General features: G+C 44.0%; 1 protein-coding gene across 3 annotated transcripts in view; it reads right to left on the reverse strand.

The window, feature by feature from the left end:
* The window catches only part of LOC141111842 (uncharacterized), a 180,124-nt gene that overhangs the window by 56,011 nt on the left and 99,490 nt on the right, over positions 1 to 24,623 (reverse strand). For all 3 annotated transcript variants that reach the window (XM_073603998.1, XM_073603999.1, XM_073603997.1), the window contains 2 exons: positions 16,065 to 16,157; positions 10,459 to 10,560 (listed from right to left, as the gene is read on the reverse strand). In XM_073603998.1, the coding sequence (XP_073460099.1) occupies positions 10,459 to 10,560; positions 16,065 to 16,157 (195 nt within the window). The remainder of the gene's footprint in view (positions 1 to 10,458; positions 10,561 to 16,064; positions 16,158 to 24,623) is intronic.

Here is a 24,623-nt window from a genome sequence, read left to right on the forward strand (position 1 = left end):
ATTTTCTGAACCGAGTTTGGGGCCCCATATCTCAGGGCCACTTGATGCTAGGAACCCCAAATTTGGTGTGCAAACCCAGTGGAACTGGTACCACAACATATCCAAAGCTGAAATTCCTAGCACTAAGTGGCCCTGAGATACAGGGCCCCCAAACCGGTTCGGAAAATGTCATTCTCTGCTGTAGAAAAGTGCTTGACATTTTCTGAACTGATTTTTGGGGCCCTGTATCTCGGGGCCACTTGGTGCTAGAAACCCCAAATTTTATAGTGCTAGTTCCACTGGGTTTGCACACCAAATTTGGGGTTCTTAGCACTAAGTGATCCTGAGATACAGGGCCCCAAATTCGGATAACTGTGTCCATCTGCTGCAATGTCATTTCGGGACCCTTTGGGTTCAGAGACCCCAAATTTTGGCTGCAGCTAGGGGGCATCTAGGAACCCTTAACTACCGAGTTTGAAGTTCAGGGGACCTATGGCTGCAAATGGGCACAGTGAGGCTGCAAATGGGCACATTGAGGCTGCAAATGGGCACAGTGAGGCTGCAAATGGGCATTGTTGACCTTCTTTTCCACTTACAGTAGCTGTGCATTTCTCACCCTCGTCTTATACTCGGGTCAATAAGTTTTTCCCATTTTTTTGTGGTAAATTAGGGCCTCGACTTATACTCGGAACGACTTATACTTGAGTATATACAGTACATTTATTTTACCAATCATGATATTGGCAAAGAGGACCATTGTTTAAGAGAATTAGTAATTTTTCGTAGTAGTGGAGGATAGTTAGCAGAGAAGATATCAGATAGATTGCGGGTAAGAGTAATACCTAGATATGTGAGGTGAGATGTTGACCATGTAAAAGGGCGAGATATTTGAGCTTGTTGTAGTGTTTTCGAGGGTAAAGAGACATTTAAAGCTGTTGATTTTTGTGAGTTTATAATTAGTCTAGAAATTTGGGCAAAGTGATCTAGTTTGCTTATAAGATTGGGAGCAGAAATATGAGGGGAAGACATAAAAATTAATATATCGTCAGCAAATAGACATAATTTATGTTAAAGGCCTGCTAAATCTATGCCCTTGATTGAGGGGTCTGTACAGATAGCCTGGGCAAGAGGTTCAACGAGTAAGGCAAATAAAAGTGGGGAGAGAGGACAACCCTGACGTGTTCCTCTATTTATGTCAAACATGTCTGATTTGTATCCTGCATATTTAACATATGCCTTGGGATTATTATAAAGTGAAGTGACCCAGCTTAGAAAATGAGGGCCAAGGCCCCATTTTTGTAGAGTGAAATGTAAGTAGGGCCACGTCACTGTATCAAATGCTTTTTTGATATCTAATGACAGGAGACACAGAGGTATTCGCCTTGTTTTAGCTGCTTGAATCAATAATGATGCTCTACGGACATTATCTGCTGCTTGTTGTAAAGGGAATAAACCTACTTGATCTTTGCTTATTAATGAACCAAATATATTATTAAGACGAGACGCCATTACTTTTGCTAGTAGTTTTATATCTAGGTTTAATAAGGATATAGGTCTAAAGTTAGATGAGTCATCAGACTGAGGTTTAGGGATCATTGAAATTATTGCTGTTAAAGTTTCTGGTCGGAAGGATTGTTTGTTAAGTAGGGAGTTAAATGCTTTTGTCAGCATGGGGGTAAGAATATGGGAAAAATTTTTATAGTAGAGGGCTGAGAATCCGTCAGGGCCTGGTCGTTTATTTAACTTAAGGGATTTAATTGCTATTTTGATTTCTATAGGTTCAATAGGACTTTCAAGGTTATCGTATTGAACTTGAGAAATGGTTGGAAGCTTAACTTGTGAAAAAAATGATTCTGCTGAGGATAGGTCGAAGGATCCTTCTTTTTTGTATAAAGAATAGGGATGAGCTTCGTGTTCGAGTCGAACCCATGTTCGACTCGAACATTGGCTGTTCGGTCATTCGCCGAATTCCGAACGTTATGGGCCGTTCGCGCCAAATTCGCGTGGCACGTCACGGCCCATAATTCACTGCGGCATCGCAGTGCATTGCTGGCTGATGATTGGCCAAGCATGCACTATGACCCACATGCTTGGCCAATCACAGCGCCGTCAGTAGAGAGAGCTGTAATTGGCCAAAGCCAGGGTGGCTTTGGTCAATTATGGCTCAGGGGGTTTAGAATACGCCCCACACTATATAAGGCCGCCTGCACGGCGGCCCTGTGTAGTGTGTGTTTCGGCGTTGAAAGAGAGATAGATAGACAGAGAGACAGTGTCATTTCATTTGAGTTAGATAGATTAGGCAGGACAATCAGTGAGTTAGCTGCACTTACAGTGTATTGTGTATATATATGCATCCCAGGTGTTGCATATATATATATATATATATATATATATATATATATATATATATATACACACTGTGTTCAGTTTAGCTAGATCCGTTCCTGTTATCTTCCTACTGACAGGCAGGCTTGTCTTGTTACAGTATTTACAGCTACCTGAAGAAAATTGCTGGTGTTCTTTTGATCCTATTAGTACCACAGTCAGGCAGCTAGACTATTTACAGTTAGTGCAGTGCGTCCTGCTCACAGTGTTCAGCTAAAACTACAAGTTAGTGTAGTGAGACCTCTGCACAATGTTCATCTAAAGCTACAAGTTAGTGCAGTGCGTTCTGCTCACAGTGTTCAGATAAAACTACAAGTTAGTGTGGTGCGTCCTCCTCACAGTGTTCAGCTAAACCTACAAGTTATTTTTTTGCGAGCTCTGAACACAGTGTTCATCTAAAGCTACAAGTTAGTGCAGTGCGTCCTGCTCACGGTGTTCAGCTAAAACTACAAGTTAGTGTGGTGTGTCCTCCTCACAGTGTTTAGCTAAACCTACAAGTTATTTTTTTGCGAGCTCTGCACAGTGTTCATCTAAAGCTACAAGTTAGTGCAGTGCGTCCTGCTCACAGTGTTCAGCTAAAACTACAAGTTAGTGTGGTGCGTCCTCCTCACAGTGTTCAGCTAAAACTACAAGTTAGTGCAGTGCATCCTGCTCACAGTGTTTAGCTAAAACTACAAGTTAGTGTGGTGCGTCCTCCTCACAGTGTTCAGCTAAAACTACAAGTTAGTGCAGTGCGTCCTGCTCACAGTGTTCAGCTAAAACTACAAGTGAGTGTGGTGCATCCTCCTCACAGTGTTAAGCTGAATCTACAAGTTAGTGTAGTGAGACCTCTGCACAGTGTTCATCTAAAGCTACAAGTTAGTGCAGTGCGCCCTGCTCACAGTGTTCAGCTAAAACTACAAGTTAGTTTAGTGAGACCTCTGTACAGTGTTCATCTAAAGCTACAAGTTAGTGCAGTGCGTCCTGCTCACAGTGTTCAGCTAAAACTACAAGTTAGTGTGGTGCGTCCTCCTCACAGTGTTCAGCTAAACCTACAAGTTATTTTTTTGCGAGCTCTGCACAGTGTTCATCTAAAGCTACAAGTTAGTGCAGTGCGTCCTGCTCACAGTGTTCAGTTAAAAGGACAAGTTAGTGTGGTGCGTCCTCCTCACAGTGTTCAGCTAAAACTACAAGTTAGTGTAGTGCGTCCTGCTCACAGTGTTCAGCTAAAACTACAAGTTAGTGTGGTGTGTCCTCCTCACAGTGTTCAGCTAAACCTACAAGTTAGTGTAGTGAGACCTTTGCACAGTGTTCATCTAAAGCTACAAGTTAGTGCAGTGCGTCCTGCTCACAGTGTTCAGCTAAAACTACAAGTTAGTGTGGTGTGTCCTCCTCACAGTGTTCAGCTAAAACTACAAGTTAGTGTAGTGCATCCTGCTCACAGTGTTCAGCTAAAACTACAAGTTAGTGTGGTGCGTCCTCCTCACAGTGTTCAGCTAAAACTACAAGTTAGTGTAGTGCATCCTGCTCACAGTGTTCAGCTAAAACTACAAGTTAGTGTGGTGCGTCCTCCTCACAGTGTTCAGCTAAACCTACAAGTTATTTTTTTGCGAGCTCTGCACAGTGTTCAGCTAAAGCTACCTGTAGAAGGTTGGTGGTGTTCTCATACTACAGGCAGGCAGTTGATTTTGCTAGCTGCAGTATCAGTACATATATATATCCCAGCTTAGTGCAGCTACAGGCCATTAGTATGTCTGGAAGGCCAAGAAGGAGAGGCAGACAGTCATAAGCCAATAAGAGAGGGCAAGCAGGCTCTGTGTCTAGTGCTGGTCGTGGAGACGGTGCATCCTCATCAGCACGTGGCCGTGGGACACGCTTGGCCTCTTTTTCGGCAGGTGGCCGTGTTGAGGCGCAATATGCGGAAGACTTGGTCGAGTGGATGACCAAGCTGTCCTCATCCTCCTCATCCTCTCTCACCCATGCTCAGGGTACTTTGTCTGGAAAAGCAGCAGCCTCTTCCCTCGGCTCAATGTCATCAGTGACTCCTTCCATAGCCCCACCATGTCCTCCCGAGGAGTCCCTCGAACTGTTTAACCACAGTGTTGGGTACATGCTCCAGGAGGATGCCCAGCGTTTGGAAGGCTCTAATGATGATACTGAGCTCGATGAAGGCAGTAACATGAGCACAGACAGAGGGGGTGCCCAAGAAGGACAGCAATCTGGCAGTCATGCTCCCCTGCTGCAGCATACTGCCAGGTTTGCTCCAGTGATGAGGAGGGAGGGGATAATGAGGTCACTGACTCAACGTGGGTGCCTGATAGGAGAGAGGGGGAGGAGGAGGAGGAGGAGGAGGCGGCACATCACCAACGAGGCAGGATGCCCTCCAGGGGCCAGCCTAAGGGCAGCACATTGACTGCATCACACCCCAAAGCTCCACATGTGCAGGGCGCTGCAGTCTCTGCGCGTTATTCAAAAAGTTCTTTGGTGTGGGCCTTTTTTGAGACAAGTGCATCAGATCGCACCGCTGCTATTTGCAACATATGTCTCAAGCGTATCTCGCGTGGCCTAAACATCTCCCGCTTGGGTACCACATGCTTGACCAGACATATGTTGACCTGCCATGCAGTTCGTTGGCACACACCAAAGAACAAAGAGGACCTCTCCTTGCTCCTCATCAGCTGAGATCACCAACCCCAATATACCTTCAGTCCTCTCTGAGACCTGCACTGAGAGGAATGAAGGTGTAGAATTAGGTGTGTCACAGCCAAGTACTTGTGGGCAATCTGCTTTCGGTACACCGACGTCAGATTGTACCAGGCAAATTTCTCTGCCCCAGCTGCTGCACCGCCGAAAGAAGTTTGCTCCCAGCCATCCACATGCCCAGCTGTTGAATGCTAGCTTGGCAAAATTTCTAGCACTTCAACTGCTGCCTATTCAGTTGGTAGACTCTGCCCCCTTCCGTGAGTTTGTGGAATGTGCGGTTCCTCAGTGGCAGGTACCCAAACGCCCCTTTTTCTCACGGACTGTGATTCCGGCTCTCTACCGGCATGTGGAAGGCAATGTCCATGCCTCGCTGGACAGGGCGGTCAGCGGTAAGGTGCATATTACCGCTGACTCATGGTCCAGCAGGCATGGACAGGGATGTTACCGAAGTTTCACCGTGCATTGGGTGACTCTGCTGGCAGCTGGGAAGGATACAGGACAAGGTGAAGTAGTGTTGGAGGTTTTTCCGCCACCACGCCTCCAAAATGCCACTACTAATAAATTTGACACACCTCTCTCCTCCACCCCCTCTTCTTCTTCCTCCATGGCCTCTTCCTGTGCTTTGTCCTCGGAACCAGCGGTGCTCGGTAGCCGTTCAAGGGGCTACGCAAGTATGCAGGCCAAAAGATGCCATCCGGTGCTTGAGCTGGTGTGCTTGGGGGACAGGAGCCACACTGGGGCAGAGGTTCTGTCAGCTCTGCAGGGGCAGGTTCAGAGGTGGTTGACGCCACGCCAACTTAAGGCAGGAATGGTGGTTTGCGACAATGGCACCAACCTCCTCTCTGCCCTCCGACAGGGACAAATGACCCATGTGCCCTGTTTGGCTCACGTCCTTAACTTGGTGATGCAGCGGTTCTTGGGCAGGTACCCGGGTTTACAGGATGTCCTGAGGCAGGCCAGGAAAGTCTGTGTGCATTTCCGCCGGTCATATATTGCCAGTGCTTGGCTGGCAGACCTCCAAAAAGGAGTTTAACCTGCCAAAGAACTGCCTAATCTGTGACATGCCCACCATGTGGAACTCAACGTTGGCCATTCTGCAGCGGCTGCACACGCAGCAGAGGGCCATCAATGAGTACCTGTGCGACTATGGCACCAGGACAGGGTCAGGGGAGCTTGTTTTTTTTCCCCACGCCAGTGGGCCATGATCAGGGATGCATGCATTGTCCTGTCACCATTTGAGGAGCCCACGAGGATGGTGAGAAGTGACAGTGCATGCATCAGTGACACTGTCCCCCTTGTCCACCTGTTGGAGCACACGCTGCGTGGAATAATGGACAGGGCACTTGAGGCAGAACAGAGGCAGGAAGAGGAGGACTTCCTTAGCTCTCAAGGCCCCCTTTATCCAGACAGTGTTCCTGCGTGCCCGCCGATCACACAGGAAGAGGAGGAGGAGGAGGAGGAGGAGGAAGATTGTGTCAGTATGGAGGTGGAGCCTGGCACTCAGCATCAGCAGCAGTCTTTAAGGGATCAGTCCCAAGAAACACATAGACTTGTATGTGGCTGGAAGGAGGTGGCTGCGGACCATGTCATCCTTAGTGACCCAGAGGACTCCGGACCGAATGCCTCAGCAAACCTACGCTGCATGGCCTCCCTGATCCTGCAAAGCCTGCGTAAGGATCCTCGTATTCGTGGTATCAAGGAGAAGGACCAATACTGGCTGGCAACCCTCCCTGATCCACGTTACAAGGGTAAGGTTGCAGACCTTATCTTGCCATCGCAGAGGGAGCAGAGGATGAAACATCTTCGGGAGGCCTTGCAGAAAGGTCTGTGCAACGCGTTCCCAGAGACTGGGAGGTTACAAACTCCTGTTTCTGGACAACGTGTTGCTGAGGCTTCAGTCAGTCAAAGAAGGAGCGGTGGAGAAGGTGGCCATCTGACTGATGCGTTCAGACAATTTTTTGGTCCTCAGCCCCAAGGTATGATCGGTTCCAGCAACCATCACCAGCGTCTGTTTTACATGGTGCAGGAATACCTAGGGGCAAGATCTGACTTGGACACCTTTCCCACCAAAAATCCTCTGGGTTACTGGGTCTTGAGGATGGATCACTGGCCAGAGCTTGCACAGTATGCAATTGAGCTACTGGCCTGTCCTGCATCCAGCGTTCTTTCGGTACGCACATTCAGTGCTGCTGGAGGCTTTGTAACCGATCACAGGGTGCGTCTGTCCACCGACTCGGTCGATCGACTAACCTTCATAAAAATGAATCAGTCTTGGATCACCACCAGCTACCAAGCACCTGATGCTGATGTAACCAAATAATTTTTTTCAGATCCCTTCAAAGACTGCCTATGCTGATGCTGAGTGACTATCCCTGAGTAATTATCCTCTTCCTCCTCAATGATCACGCTGATAGCTTGTAAGAACATTTTTGGTTCTGGGCGCCACCACCAGTGCCTAAGGTCCAATTTTTCAGCCCCTGTTTACCAAGAGTGTGTAATTACAATTTTTATGCAATACTTTGCAGCAGGGCTCGTTTCTGCATTCCACCTAGAGTATCTGTGAGGGGTTGCAGTGTTGTGGCACCAGCACCAGTGCCTAAGGCCCAATTTTTCAGCCCCTGTTTAAGATTGTCAATATTACAAAAAAAACATTCACAAACAACACCACATCTTTCATTTGTGTCTTTCACCAACCAAACCCCCCCCCCACCCCCCGATACTATCCTTAAGTTAACTTCCTTAACAAAAAAAATTCCAAAAAGAAGAGGAAAAAGAAGAAAAAAAAATCTGCAAACATTTTCAAAAATTAACATAAATTATTTAACCACTTAATTCTATATCTCTATAAGTCCTTTTTGTTATCTTCAAGCCATTTTGTAGCCCCTACAACTGAATCAAAAAAATGGGTTGTCCCAAGGGCCGTTATACGCAGACGCGCTGGATACTGCAATGCATATGAGATTTTGTAACTCCGTAGGCTGCGCTTGACGTCCATAAATCCGCCCTACGTTTTTGTAAGTCCGGGGAGTAATCTGGGTACAGTGAGATTCTAGCTCCGTTATAGAAAATGTCCCCCATTTCTCTAGATTTTTGCATCAATGTCACCTTATCCTTGTAATTGAACAATTTCATAATCATTGGCCTAGGGCGGCCCCCTGATGATAGAGCTCTAGTAGTACTCTATGAGCCCTCACGATGACAAAAAGGTCCGAGAAAGTCTCTGTCCCGAATACTTTCCTGAGCCATTTTTCTATGAACTCTGCAGGACAGGAACCCTCATTTCTCTCGGGAGGCCCATCACCCTCACATTGTACCTGCGCAACCTGTTTTCCATTTCGTCCATTTTGAATTTATATAAGCCAAGCTGAGCTTGCATTGTTTTAAACTCTTGTCTCATTGGGTGTAAAATATTCTCAACCAGGCTTATAGGGCATACACATGGTCGGACTTTGTTCGGACATTCCGACAACAAAATCCTAGGATTTTTTCCGACGGATGTTGGCTCAAACTTGTTTTGTCTACACACGGTCGCACAAAGTTGTCGGAAAATCCGATCGTTCTAAACGCGGCGCCGGTGACATAAAACACGTACGTCGGGACTATAAACGGGGCAGTGGCCAATAGCTTTCATCTCTTTATTTATTCTGGGCATGCGTGGCACTTTGTCCGTCGGATTTGTGACGATCGGAATCGAAAATTTTATCTCCTGCTCTCCAACTTTGTGTGTAGGAAAATCCGATGGAAAATGTCCGATGGAGCCCACACACGGTCGGAATTTCCGACAACACGCTCCGATCGGACATTTTCCATCGGAAAATCCGACCGTGTGTACGGGGCATTAGCCTCTCCTCCAGGGTAGTTGTTCTCTCAACCGTTCTTTGAAGCTATTGAACATAGCTTTTCCTTTAGGCCCCTTAACTGGTCACACAAGTTACTCAATGAGCCCTTACAAAAATTTAACGCTTTTTTCCTTGTCATGGCCGGCTGTGTAGTGATGCAAGGTAATATATAAAAAAAGTATCGTGAGATATTTGGCATTCTGAGATTTAACAAGCTTTGAAGCCTATGCATATTATGGTACACTCATGGATCCACTTGTAATAAAATATACCAATAATTATGCTCTGAGTTCCGCCTATTTGCCTCTTGTTACCTCCAAGCGCTTCTCAAACAGCTAGATCACACTGGGACACTCCTGGCTGATGCCTCTCGCTGTGTTGAACGGATGCTGTCTGCCTCGCTACCTCTCGCGGGATCACGAGCCGTTTCCAGGGCAACCAGCTGAAGCCAATGCGGGCAGCTCAGACTCCGCATCGCCACTCTGAAGGTCTCCGCCGAAGCCGACTTCCCTCACTCTCCCCGCTCTCCAGCCACAGCGACTCCACCAACACGGCCCCGCCGGAGAACACACAGGACAGGCAGAGCAGATATTATATTTTGCAGGGAAATAAAGCACACATATAGCTAGGCTGTTTTGGATGGCCACGGGGGGGGATAGAGCAGGGAGAGAGCTCACACACCTCCACTCACTCCAACAACTGGTCACGCCCCCTCTGTAATGGAACTTATTGTATGGATTTTTTTCCTTTTTTTATTTTTAATAAATTTGCAAAGATTTCAAACAAATTTCTTTCACGTTGCCATTATGGGGGATTGTTTGTAGAATTTTGAGGAAAATAATGAATTGAATCCATTTTTGGGATAAGGCTGTAACATAACAAAATGTGGAAAAAGTGAAGTGCTGTGAATACTTTCTGGATGCACTGTACAGTGTATACCTTGTGTTAATCAAGAAGACATGGCCCAGTAGATTGGCATAATTGTGAAGAAAATTATAAACAATCACACTGAATATTAATGGATTTCCTTTGGATAATAAGATATAATGTTCATAGCTCAGATCTGATATAGACAGAAGGTATAAGCTGGCAAAATCCCCATTAAAGCAGAACTTTACCCATAACAACTTGATAAAAAATAATGTTCTTTAGCAAGGAGCATACATTCTACATTAATGATTATGCTACCAAAATTTGTGTGTGCTGTAAATTGCCTCCAGCATTGCTCTTCTTGCTGAAAGCGGCCATGTTGCTGAAGCCAAGAGCCCCTGAGCAGCAGTAAATATGTAGTCTGTCAGCAGATCGGCCTCTACAAATTTGGTGCAGTGCCTAATAATGGAGGGCAACTGAGCATGTGCAGAGAGGGGTGAGACAGTGTATTATTGGATTTTAAACAGTATAGACACTTATTTTTAATGTTGTGCATATCTATATTGTACCAGCAAAAGGGTCCAGCCTGAAGTCATCTAACAGAACTTCATTCTCTGACTAAAGTTCCACTTTAATCTAATTTATATCTCCCTTTTGATACCCTTCTGCTCTATATTGTTTCTTTACTCTTTCAGACACTTACCTATTGTGAAATATTTCCACAAAAGCCTCCCAAAAGAAGCAAACGATTTTAAAGAAAGCATAAATGTACAAAATATTGCAATAGATACGTACATTCGCAGATCTATAAAAGAAAAGCACAATAGATGTAATATTAGTCACTCCCCAATATAATGACTACACACTTATTGCTGCATCTACACAACATTTATTATACTTCAGTCACACATCTTAAACCGATCACACATTGATGATCCGATCATTCTGGGTGATTTGGGTTCCTTTTCTGTATTTTCATTTTTCTAGCCGGTCCAAGATTTCCAGGAGCAGCAAGGAATTGTGACCATTATTTATTCTATTGATGATTCGGTCATCACTTGTGTCTCCATGGTTGTCCATTTCTATCCTACAGATGTCTACACTGTGGGAAGAGTTTTCTTCTTCAAGTTTATTTGATTAAAAAAAAGATTTTTACTCTCGACCTCCAGATACGACCACCTCAGGTAAGGTTACATGAGATGCTAAGAAAACAAGATGTGAACCTTGTTATGGCTCCTGGTGACAACCAATGCTGAGAGATCCTGAAGCTGAGAACAAACACTGGGAAGTTGTAATGAACAAAAAACATTACTTTTGTACTTGTGAATTGTGCAATTTGTGAATCTACCACCCAAAATCGATCCCACCTTTACAAAACTTCACACGGAAAAATGAAAAATGTTAGGTGCATACTGTACTTTTTACCAAAGAATCCAAGGTTTTCTTGCTGTAAACTGAAAATTGTATTGTGGGAGGGCCCTATATTTGGAGGAATAGAATTTTCTTTAGTGGGGGGAGAATAGTACAGCAGTAGGAGAGACATAAACACTACCAAGTGCTGCTCAAAGCTCCACTGAGTTTAAACCCAGTGCTTTCCATCATTATGGGGTACTATCTTCCAAATGGTTCATTTGGTTTGAGAATACCAGGGAGGGGCGTGGCTTGGGAGGAGCTGAAGCTGATTTGTCATATCATCTGACCGGGTGGTCTGTAGGTGTGCTCTACCTTGTTCCCCTTTGACAGCACGAGGGGGAGATACAAAAGTCTGTTGAATTTTGTGGCTGGGAGGAGTGGTAGCCATGACTAACTAACACAGCATCCTCAGGTGGTGGAGGTTATGGAGAATGGAGTATTTTTATTATTTAGCAGCTACTAATGATGTTGGTTGGTGGAGTGAATGGGGATGGTGGTGTCTGTGTGTATTCTGTGATATCAGGAATGGGCAGCAAACCACTGGGCGCTCTTTTGATTTTCTATATACTTTGGAGATTCTTTATATGCTTCAAAATTGTGTTTTTTTTCTTATGGTATAAATCTGTACTTATGACATATGTCATCTTCTGTATTTTTTTATGATATTATGTACTGTAAATATCTTAATAAATAGTTTGTAAACCCCAAAAAATAATGGATAGCAGAAAGCTAAGGCTTATCCAGTCCTTATTACTTGTAGTCAAGTGTTGTGCACTTTTGGGTTAAAATACTATTGGCCACACTAAACAATCTTTCAAAAAGAATAAAAGATAGGAGCGCATCTGTTTGGCAAATTGAGTCAACTGTGGAGCACTGGTTCAGCCTACAGAAACAATCTATGCAAGTTATCAGCTATGGATTTATTGACCGTGTAGCCATTGAGATTAGCTATGGCCACCCCCTCTGTCTATTGTCTATAACACTATGCTGCAGTGCTCTGCAACAGTCACAGGTATCAGTCAGTGGTGGCTGGGGAAGTTTTAGGATGGGGGGGTGCCAGACCCCCCTTCCTTTTGACCCCTCCCACTTCCCATAAGCCCCACCTCCTATGTAATCCACCCACTCCGTCCCCTGTATTCCACCCATAGTGTCAGGAGTATACAGCTCAGCATCACAGGACAGAGTATACAGCTCAGCCTCACAGATCAGGGTATATAGCACAGCCTCACAGATCAGGGTATATAGCACAGCCTCACAGATCAGGGTTTATAGCTCAGCATTACAGATCAGGGTATATAGCACAGCCTCACAGATCAGGGTATATAGCACAGCCTCACAGATCAGGGTATATAGCACAGCCTCACAGATTAGGATATATAGCTCAGCATTACAGATCAGGGTATATAGCTCAGCCTCACAGATCAGGGTATGCAGGTATACATCATCTGTCCTGTATACAGCTAGCTATATACACCCACCTTCCTTCCTGTATATAAAGACCTTCCTGCATCCTCACTGACTGCAGATATACATCATCTGTCCTGTATACTGCTATGTATACAGTAACAGGACATGCTACTAGGTTAATTGGATCCTGTCTAAATTGGCCCTAGTATGTGTATGAATGTGTGTTAGGGACCTTAGGCTGTAAGCTCCCTGATGGTAGGGACTGATGTGAATGTACAATGTATATGTAAAGCACTGCGTAAATTGACAGCGCTATATAAGTACCTGAAATAAAATAAATAAAGAATGTAAATAGTAAAGTAAAGAATAATGATCAGGGGTTTTGCTAGGTGGGAAAAAGACCAGGGGCTTTAGCCCGGAGGTAAAGCGGGGGGTGGGGGTGGGAGTGAGGTGGGGTGGTTGGGGGTGGGCTTGGGGAAGGTGATAGGCTCACTTGCTTAACACTGATCTACCTGACACATACACTGACCTATCTAACATACATGACTGACCTGACTGACCTATCTGACATACACAGATTGTTACTGCTCCGTGCTCAGCCTTACCTGTAGTGTCGGAGTACACTCATCCGGGCCCCGGCATTCACCACCACACAGACAGCCCTGTAGGTACCAGGCAGCCAGAGCCAGTAAGGAAAACCATCCCGCCCATTTACACAGAGCGAGCGGCTCAGTGGGGACCCCCCGGGTTCCCAGCGTGGCCGTAGTGTTATACCCGCCTCCTCCTGGACCCGGCAGCGCCGATGTCGGACATCACACGTCCAGCGGTCTCGGCATTGGACGAGTGTGACGTCCGTCATAGGAGCTGGGTCCCGATGGCGGGACATTTTGTACGTCACTCGGCCGCACTGGTGGGACATTGTTTCCTGTTGCCGTGGCTCAAGGCTAAAAATGCAATTAGGGATTAGGGGATAATTGAGGTTGAATCTGTCATTGAAGGCTTATGGTGTCTGTCGAATGTTCTAAGATTCGACGGAGCAGCTAAACTGTACGACGCCGCAATCGTACATTTCCGATCGAATGTTCCGCCTACAAGGTATAGTAGAATTCTAATGTTGTATGACACTAGTAATAATTATATTTATTAATTATTATTACTATTCAACCAACATTAGAATTCTTCTATAGCCTATGGGTGGAGCATTTGACCATAAATGTCCGCTCGTGGCGACTGCCGTCGAATCTTCATGTCAAATCTTTTCTCTCTATGTTGAATAATCTTGGACTAATAGAGTTAGGTTAGGCACATTCGACTTTTTTTGCTATTGTCTCTATATACTACTAGTGTCTGCTGATTGCAAACTGGGAAGCTTCCCATAGACCGCCGTGTGTCCAGCACCTGGACACTCTTAAAGGGCACCTTTTTTTTCAGCTTGGGGGGGCAGCGCCCATGCGCCCCCTATGGAGGGGCCGCCACTGGTAGCAGTGGGGGTAAATAAAACTACTGGGTTAATTTCTTTCTTCCTGTGTGACTTCACACCTATAGCCCTCCTTATCAATAAGAAATCAGAGAATGGTTATTTTAGATTAACCTCTTCTTCACTATAGATGGTGATTATCAGCCTAGAGTTATTGGGTGCTATCATCATATAAATGAGGGCAATGCCACATTATACAGTACCTGGTGACATACTCTACCTGGTGGCCCCTTCAAATGGACCCACAATGCACTAGGCTTTGATGAACTGCTATTGAGCACAAAGTTTAACAACTCAAAAATGTGTTGCTTTTTCATAATAAGCATGCATGATGTGATTTCTATGATTGTTGGTAAGGTAAATGTACAAAACACTCAGTATCAAAAGAAATAAAAGCGGTATTAAACCGCATAAAAAAAATAAAAAATTGGTCCGGGCAGTTTAAGTCATAGGGGTTGATTTACTAAAGGCAAATAGTCTGTGGACTTTGCAAGTGCTCTTGCTCCAGAGCTTAGTAAATGAGGTAAAGCCTCACTTTCCAAAGAATACCCAATCACATGCAAGGAAAAAAAAAACAAAAAAATTTTGCTTGCTGTGATTGGTTGATAAAAGTCAGCAGAGCTTCTACTCATTTACTAAGCTCTGGAGCAACTGCTCTTTCAGTATGCAAATGCACTTTGCAAGGTGCACAGTCTATTTGCCTTTAGTAAATCAACTCCTATATGTGTTCATATGCATCGCATAATAGCACATTATGACAGACTTACCGGAAAACAAAGCCCTCCAGCAGCGCGCTGTCACCGCTGAAGGCGCTTTCATCTACACACGGTCTTCCTTCTGGGTTTGCGGGCTTCCACGATATGAATGGGCGAGCCGGGGATGGCACATGCGCGTGGGAGTCGCTATTTACGGCCATTTCTTCAGAGTGCATGTGCCGGTGATGTCATGCAACTAAAGTAATTACATTCTAAACGGTACACGTTTAGGAGATATTTACTGTACCTATAGGTAAGCCTTTTTATAGAAAAAAAAATTACCACTCTAGGTGAATAATTTGAAGATCACAATGCAATGATGTCAGCACGCCACTCCTCCCGATGCGTGTTTCGTCACACACTCCTCCCGACGTCAGCTTGGGCCCCAGGATGACCTCAGCTTGTGACGAAACATACGTTGGGAGGAGTGGCATGCTGACGTCACAGCGTTGTGATCCCAAGAGGACTGGTGTTTGCTAGCCGGCCAGCTTTTTTAAACTTGATGCTACTTATCTCGCTTCTTGTGTAAGTGCAACCTTTAATTTCGATAAAACTTGTGTGTTTTGATTTACACTATGGTTGGTTCTTTCTTTTTTGGGTAAATTTGCCTGGCCCATGTCCAGGATCGAGTCTTTCTGATTTGATTGGTGGGTGTCCTGCCCATTTAATGCAAGGAGTCTACTTGTGAGCTGGTATCTTAACACCCCCTGGATAAAGGCCCTGGCTGGGTTGATAGCCGCAAGCTAATTTAGCTTGCCTTCCGGTAAGCACGCACTCTATGTGGTGGAGGTTCACAAGTCTTTAGTGGTGTTTGGCAGTTGTTTCAAGTCCTTTGAACAATTCAAGTTACGCACATTCACCTGTGGTTGATGGACTTATTTGTTCATAATTTATATTTTGATCATATTTTCATTCATTGTTAGTATTTCAATTGATAATCAATATATATATATATATTTGCTTATGTATGTAATAATTTTCAACATTGGTTAGCGCGGCTCCCCTTCCTTTATTAAACCTTATTATAGGTAAAAATCATACATGGGAGTTTACGTCCACTTTAATAAACAATAACAGTCTAATGTGGCATCACAAAAAAAAAAAAAACATGCTATTGAGTCTTCCTGCAAAGTGTTGATGTCAAATTTAGCTCTGCTGTCTTGTGCTGTATAGTATTATACTATATATAGTATTGGTTGATAAATGGCTTACTTTGTCTACAAGCCTTTGGACTTATCAGGACAGCGAAAAACTTACCAGAATCAGCCATGAAGTATAATAAAAAACAAAGCAAAATTATTTCTGATATATAGAGGGCACTAAGAAAAACCTTTATCCATGGTTTCCATCCTATAAAAGAAAAGCACAATAAATGTCATTTTATTTCTGCATGTCTGGAAATTCTTCCCAAACAACACTGACTATAAACCGATATCTATAATGTTTCTTTAACTTTTACAAGCTACACATCTGAAACTGGCCAACTGTGAGGATCGGATTGTATAACTCTCTATAATCCAAAAACATTTCATATTTATCGCAAAGTGCATGGACACACTTTTTATAAAGTGCAATGTAATACATAAACATGAATAACAATACATTTTAGGAAAGGATAAGAGCTGGAAATAATTTGTACAGCTACCTAAATAAATAGCATTGTGTGATGTTATCTCACAACCATTGGCATTCAGAGATCACAAACTCCTTCAGAACAGAGACATTGGCATTGAATGTAATGGACATGTGGCCATTTTATTGTGATGCCACCACTACAGTTCAAAAGGGGCTGCCACTTAGAAAGGGGCCTGACATTTTAGGAATGACTGGCCACAAAGCATTTATGTAAAATGTCAGACATATTTTCAGCTAAGGATATCCATATTGTACCAAAAAAGAAAGGTTTCCGTATTCAAGTAAGAGGGCCGCTGCCCTAGAGTCTATACCAGCGGTGGTCAACTTACTTGATGTGTAGGGCATCAAGCAAATACTAATGTGAATGTAATGCTACAGAATGTAGTACAGTGCCTTGCAAAAGTATTCACCCCCTTGGCTTTTTACCTTTTTTGTTACATTACAGCCTTTGGTTCAATGTTTTTTTAATCTGAATTATATGTGATGGATCAGAACACAATACTCTAAATCTATGAAGTAAATTAGAAAAATATATACATAAAACTATTTTTCAGAAATAAAAAACTGATAATTGGCATGTACGTATGTGTTCACCCCCTTTGTTATGGAGCCCATAAAAAGCTCTGATGCAACCAATTACCTTCAGAAGTCACATAATTAGTGAAACTATGTCCACCTGTGTGCAATCTAAGTGTCACATGATCTGTCATTACATATACACACCTTTTTGAAAGGCCCCAGAGGCTGCAACACCTAAGCAAACACTGCCATGAAGATCAAGAAAATCTCCAAACAAGTAAGGGACAATGTTGTTGAGAAGTACAAGTCAGGTTTAGGTTATAAAAAAATATCCAAATCTTTGATGATCCCTAGGAGCACCATCAAATCTATCATAACCAAATGGAAAGAACATGGCACAACAGCAAACCTGCCAAGAGACGGCCGCACACCAAAATTTACGGACCGGGCAAGGAGGGCATTAATCAGATAGGCATCACAGAGACCTAAGGTAACCCTGGAGGAGCTGCAGAGTTCCACAGCAGAGACTGGAGTATCTGTACATAGGACAACAATAAGCCGTACGCTCCATAGAGTTGGGCTTTATGGCAGAGTGGCCAGAAGAAAGCCATTACTTTCAGCAAAAAACAAAATGGCACGTTTTCAGTTTGCGAAAAGGCATGTGGGAGATTCCCAAAATGTATGGAGGAAGGTGCTCTGGTCTGATGAGACTAAAATTTTACTTTTTGTCCATCAAAGAAAACGCTATGTCTGGCGCAAACCCAACACATCACATCTCACAAAGAACACCATCCCCACTGTGACCACATGGTGGTGGCAGCGTCATGCTATGGGGATGTTTTTCAGCAGTTGGGACTGGGAAACTGGTCAGAGTTGAGGGAAAGATGGATGGTGCTAAATACAGGGATATTCTTGAGCAAAACCTGTACCACTATGTGTTTGATTTGAGGCTACGACGGAGGTTCACCTTCCAGCAGGACAATGACCACAAACACACTGCTAAAGCAACACTTGAGTGGTTTATACAAAATGGAAAGAGACGACCAGGCTGCACACCCCAAAAGTATACAGAAAATGGAAGAGTTTCCCCTGGATTTTTTTAAGCAGTGAAAACTTTATGAGAAAAATGATTAGTTAAAAATCTTTTTTTCAGGCAAAGAATGAATTCAATAATACAATAAATTTAAATTTAAATTGTGGTTAACGACACAAACAACAAAATAGACTATCACCAATAGCAAACAATGCACCAAGGAAACCATAGTTTATCAATTACATTGTGACATTACTTACCACATAAATAACCCCAATGCATTTTGACCCTTTCATTTCTAGTCTTCTTCTACAGTCCACAAGCCATAAGGCTTACAAAGAGCCACGCTTTTGGACCTAGAGAGGAGGATATGGGGCGAGACACTTGCAGTTTGGTATTGAGAAATCTCAATAAGTAATCAGCAAGTATTCTATAAGTATACAGTACTATTATGTGACCATAGACTGGTCAATACTCAATCAAATATTAGAATTATCCATTTATTTAATTTTATAATATGTTTATTTATATGGTTTATTTTTAGATTATTTTGTATTACCATTCGTATGATAAGATAAGAAGTGATGATGTTACCTGATTAGTTTAAAAGTGACTGTGCAATGTGGTGAGGTAATGTGTATGAAGATGAATGGGTAATAAAAACTAATGTGGTAATGGCATTCAAATGATATGTGAAAAACCAAAAATGCTAGTGAGTCCAAAAGTGTGTGCAAAACACAAATTGGTGAAAGTTATTACCTTTGCTAATAAGAGGAGTTCCGTATTGGGTGAACATAAATGAGATATGTAGTGCCAGACAAAAAACAGATGTATGGCACTAATAACAAGCGTTCAAAGTGTTAAGGGTGAGACCATATCTGTATTGAGTTGAAATATGTTGGTTGATTTATAAAGAGCCTGAATAGTGAGGAATATAAATAGTTGGTCAGTGTGATACAAATAACAGCCAGTCTAAAGAATCCAAAAGTTGCACTTACTAAAAGCTGCAATCCTTCCTGTGTGTGTTAACGGCATTCCAGAGGTCACCTCAGGATCCTCTGGAAACTGTAGGTTTAAATAGTATTTAAATTGTGTATCCATTAATGGTAGGTGTTAATCTCCTCCCCAAACTCCTCCCCATTTACACAGTCCCTGCCACCATGATTGCGGCGTCTGTGTGACGCCTCTGATCATCCGGTGGCGATCAAGGGACAACGCCGGCACGAAGAATGCTCCCTCCAGTGGCCAAAGGGGAAAGGTCCAACTGTGGAGAACCACAAAGGGTTTGCGTCTCCCCACCGTGCCCGGAAGCCAAGATGGAAGAGGGGGGACATACACCCAGGGCCCCAGAGAGAGACATAGCGGAACAATGGGATGTTCACCATGAAGCAAACATGTATTAAACAGAACGTACAAAATTGAAATTATTCATTTGTATTATACGACCATGTATTCTTATAATTATGATTTTCTTTGTTTCAAAGAGCTGAAAGTATATTGTGTGGTTGAGTGGTTTAAGGGGAAACATGTAAATGTGTTGGAATGGCCTAGTCAAAGCCCAGACCTCAATCCAATAGAGAATCTGTGGTCAGACTTAAAGATTGCTGTTCACAAGCGGAAACCATGCAACTTGAAGGAACGGGAGCAGTTTTGCAAGGAGGAATGGGCAAAAATCCCAGTGGTAAGATGTGGCAAGCTCAAAGAGACTTATCCAAAGTGACTTGGACCAGCCGCCGCAGACAACCAGAGACCCGGATGTGGCGTGGGGTACAACGTGACCAGGTACCGCCTCCAGAGGCACACACGCCCTTCACGGAGGTGAATGCAGTACGAATCCAGCTCTCTCACACGCGAAAAGCCTGCAGCCCCAGTGCTATGGATATTTTACGCTGTATTATGCTATGGATATTCTTTGATTGTTTTTGCATATCCTGCCCCCAACTCTGAGGAGGAGGTTTCCCATGTATCTCTCAGCTTCTCCATATGCGAACAGGCATTATCCTGCCAAAGCGATTCCCTTTCTTTTTCATTAAAGAAGTCAAATACGTCTGGTAAGCAGCTCATTTATCTGCTCACGTTGGGTGTATTTTGTGTGGTGAAGGATTGGTCACTATACCACGTAAAGCAAGCATTGGAATTAAGATCACCATTTCAAGCAATTTTGGATCTGGAGAATTGATTTATATTTTTGTTTTTGGGACTTTATTTCTTTCTTAGCACATGTCTGTTTGCACATCTTTCTCACTACAAGGACTTATCACCGAGTGAAATTTTCTGCTGTGGCACAGCATGTCACAACCATTTAATATTTTTATATATATTTTTTTCATTCTTTGATTTTCCAATATTGCAGATTTACCAGCGCATGAATAATCAAAAGTGCTCATTTTAAAGGCTTATATGCAAGTTATTGTCATAAAAAGTGTTTGGGGACCCAGGTCCTGCCCCAGGGGACATGCATCAATGCAAACATTTTTTTTAAAAACGCTGTTTTTTCGGGAGCAGTGATTTTTTTAATGCTTAAAGTGAAACAATGAAAATGAAATATTCTGTTAAAATTTAAAAAAAACAAATTGCGTGGGGGTCCCCCTAAAATCCATACCAGGCCCTTCGGGTCTGATATGGAAATTAAGGGGAACCCTGCGCCAATTTTTTTTAAAAAATGGGGTAGGGGTCCCCCCAAAATCCATACCAGACCCTTAATATCTGGTATGGATTTTAAGGGGAACCCTGCGCCTAAATTTAAAAAAATGGCGTAGGGGTCCCCCCAAAATCCATACCAGACTCTTATCCAAGCATGCAACCTGGCTGGCCGCAGGAAAAGAGGTGGGAAGAGAGAGCGCCCCCCCTCCTGAACCATACCAGGCCACATGCCCTCAACATGGGGAGGGTGCTTTGGGGTAGCCCCCCAAAGCACCTTGTCCCCATGTTGATGGGGACAAGGGCCTCATCCCCACAACCCTTGCCTTTGCCCTTGTGGTTGTGGGGGTCTGCCTGTAGGGGCCTTATCGGAATATGGAAGCCCCCTTTAACAAGGGGACCCCCAGATCCCGGCCTCCCCCTGTGTGAAATGGTAATGGGGTACAAAAAAGACACAGCTTGGGACAAGTCTTTTATTAAAAAAACAAAAAATAAAAATGTCCCAGGATGTCCATTCATCTTCTTATATCGCTCCGCCGATGGATCGAAAAAGAAAAAAAAAAAGCAACCGACCTGCCTTTATGGGAGGCTCCCACCATGTGACGCTTCATCGCCTTTGACAGTTGGCTAACCCAAAGCACCCTTCCCATGTTGAGGGAGTATGGCCTGGCACGGTTCAGGAGGGGAGGCGCTCTCTCATCCCCCCTCTTTTCCTGCGGCCTACTATCCATGCATGGATAAGGCTCTGGTATGGATTTTGGGGGGACCCCTACACCATTTTTTTTTTAATTTTGGCGCAGGGTTCCCCTTAATTTCCATATCAGACCCGAAGGGCCTGGTATGGATTTAAGGGGGGCCCCCACGCAATTTTCTTTTTTATTTTGGTTCGGGGTTCCCCTTAATATTCATACCGGACCCAAAGGGCCTGGTAATGGACTGGGGGGATCCCATGCTCTTTTTTTCAATGAGTTTTATCTATATTGCTGAGACCCGACAATTCATTACATATAAATGACAAGTTTTCCTTTAGAAATGTCATTTTGCTGTGACACTGTTCTAAACACAGGAAAAATGTGCCACTTTACAGGCATACTATAGACACCCCCCAGGCACAATATTTAACCGATTACTGCCCGCCCACCGTCATATGACGTGTTGGACTTTGAGCGGGGATATCTGAATGATGCCTGTAGCTACTGACGGATTTTCAGCCAGCGATTCCCTACACCATAAGAATCATCATATTGGCTGTTCTGCTGCTTCATCGTTCTTACGGGAGGCGAGAGGGAACGTCCCCCCCTCCCGCCGCCCTCTGGTGCTTGTTCCGACTCACCGCTACAATCGGTGAGTCGGAGAGCAGATCCGCCGGCCCCGGATGTTGATCACCTGGTCCGCCGGAGTTTCTATGATTGTCAGAGGCTGGGCGTGATGTTATGATGTCACGCCCGGCCTCTCCATTCAAAAAAAAGGCACCGCCTCGGCTGGGAAGCCACGATCCGTTTAATTTTTTTATTTCAGGCTTCCCAGCCTAGTGGTGAGATGTGGGGTCTTATTGACCCCGTATCTCACTATAAAGAGGACCGGTCATGTCATATTCCTATTACAAGGCATGTTTACATTCCTTGTAATAAAGAATAAAAGTGATAATTTTTTTTTTCAAAAAAGTGTCAAAAAAAATTCAAAAATTATAATTAACAATTAAAAAATTAAAAATTTTAAAGTGCGCCTGTCCCGTGTGCTCGCACGCAGAAGCGAACGCATACGTAAGTCCTGCCCACATATGAAAATGGTGTTCAAACCATACATGTGAGATATCGATGTGAATGTTGGAGTGAGAGCAATAATTTTGTCCCTAGACCTCCTCTGTAACTCAAAACTAGGGATGAGCCGAACACCCTCCCGGTTCGGTTCGCACCAGAACCTGCGAACGGACCGAAAATTTGCACGAACGTTAGAACCCCATTGACGTCTATGGGACTCGAACGTTCGAAATCAAAAGTGCTCATTTTAAAGGCTAATTTGCATGGTATTGTCCTAAAAAGGGTTTGGGGACCCGGGTCCTGCCCCAGGGGACATGTATCAATGCAAAAAAACTTTTAAAAACGGCCGTTTTTTCGGGAGCAGTGATTTTAATGATGCTTAAAGTAAAAAAAAAAAAGTGAAATATTCCTTTAAATATCGTACCTGGGAGGTGTCTATAGTATGCCTGTAAAGTGGCGCGTGTTTCCCGTGTTTAGAACAGTCCCTGCACAAAATGTCATTTTTGAAGGAAAAAATCACATTTAAAACTGCTTGCGAGTTTAATGTAATGTCGGGTCCTGGCAATATGGATGAAAATCAGTGAGACAAACGGCATGGGTACCCCCCAGTCCATTACCAGGCCCTTTGGGTCTTGTATGGATATTAAGGGGAACCCCGCACCCAAATTAAAATAAGGAAAGGTGTGGGGCCACCAGGCCCTATATACTCTGAACAGCAGTATACAGGCGGTGCAAAAAAGACAGGGACTGTAGGTTTGTTGTTAAGTAGAATCTGTTTGTAATTTTGAACGGGTACATTTTTAACGTGTTTAGCTCCAGCCAAAAAATCTTTTTTAAGATTTTTGGAAAACATAGGGAAGGGTTATCACCCCTGTGACCTTTGTTTTGCTGTCTTTCCTCCTCTTCAGAAGATTTCACCTCACTTTTTGTCCCAATGACAAATGTTTTTTGAAAATTTGGGTTTTTTTGTGGAACAAGGATTGGAAAGCATCAGTGGAAAGGAGAAATGTTTTTTCCATATTGACTCTTACAGGAGAGAATTTCCCTTCCTAGGGGTAGATTTCATCTCACTTCCTGTTGTCTCCTTTCGTTTGCAAGTAGGAGTCATTTGTAAGTTAGATGTTTGAAAGTAGGGGCCTTCCCTATATACGCAGAAATTTGGGCCTTAGGTGTTGTTGTGGCCACAACACTGTAAGCCCTCACAGGGCCCTGCTGTGAAATATTAGATCGAGAATTGTAATTGCATGCCCCTGTTGAACAAGGGCAGAAAAATTAGGCCTTTGGTGGTGGTGCTGGTGCCACAACACTGTAAGTCCTCACTGACACTCTAGTTGGAACGCAGGAACGAGCCCTGCTGCAAAGTATTGCATCAAAAATTTTAATTACACGCCCCTGTTAAACAGGGGCTGAAAAATTGGGCCTTAGGCACTGGTGCTGGTGCCACAACACTGCAACCTCTCACAGATACTCTAGTTGTAATGCAGAAATGAGCCCTGCTGCAAAGTATTGCATCAAAAATTGTAATTACATGCCCCTGTTGAACAGGGGCTGAAAAATTGGGCCTTAGGCACTGGTGCTGGTGCCACAACACTGCAACACCCCACAGATACTCTAGTTGTAACGCAGAAACGAGCCCTGCTGCAAAGTATTGCATCAAAAATTGTAATTACACGCCCCTGTTAAACAGGGGCTGAAAAATTGGGCCTTAGGCACTGGTGCTGGTGCCATAACACTGCCACCCCTCACAGATACTCTAGTTGGAATGCAGAAATGAGCCCTGCTGCAAAGTATTGCATCAAAAATTGTAATTACACGCCCCTGTTAAACAGGGGCTGAAAAATTGGGCCTTAGGCACTGGTGCTGGTGCCACAACACTGCCACCCCTCACAGATACTCTAGTTGGAACGCAGAAACAAGCCCTGCTGCAAAGTATTGCAACAAAAATTGTAATTACACGCCCCTGTTAAACAGGGGCTGAAAAATTGGGCCATAGGGACTGGTGGTGGCGCCCAGAACCAAAAATGTTCTTACAAGCTATCAGCGTGATCATTGAGGAGAAAGAGGATAATTACTCAGGGATAGTCACTCAGCATCAGCATAGGCAGTCTTTGAAGGGATCTTGGATTTCAAAAAAAAATATTCGGTTACATCAGCATCAGGTGCCTGGTAGCTGGTGGTGATCCAAGACTGATTCATTTTTATGAAGGTCAGTTGATCGACCGAGTCGGT

Source organism: Aquarana catesbeiana, linkage group LG11 (genome assembly GCF_042186555.1).
Source record: "Aquarana catesbeiana isolate 2022-GZ linkage group LG11, ASM4218655v1, whole genome shotgun sequence".
In the NCBI taxonomy this organism is placed as follows: Eukaryota; Metazoa; Chordata; class Amphibia; order Anura; family Ranidae; genus Aquarana; species Aquarana catesbeiana.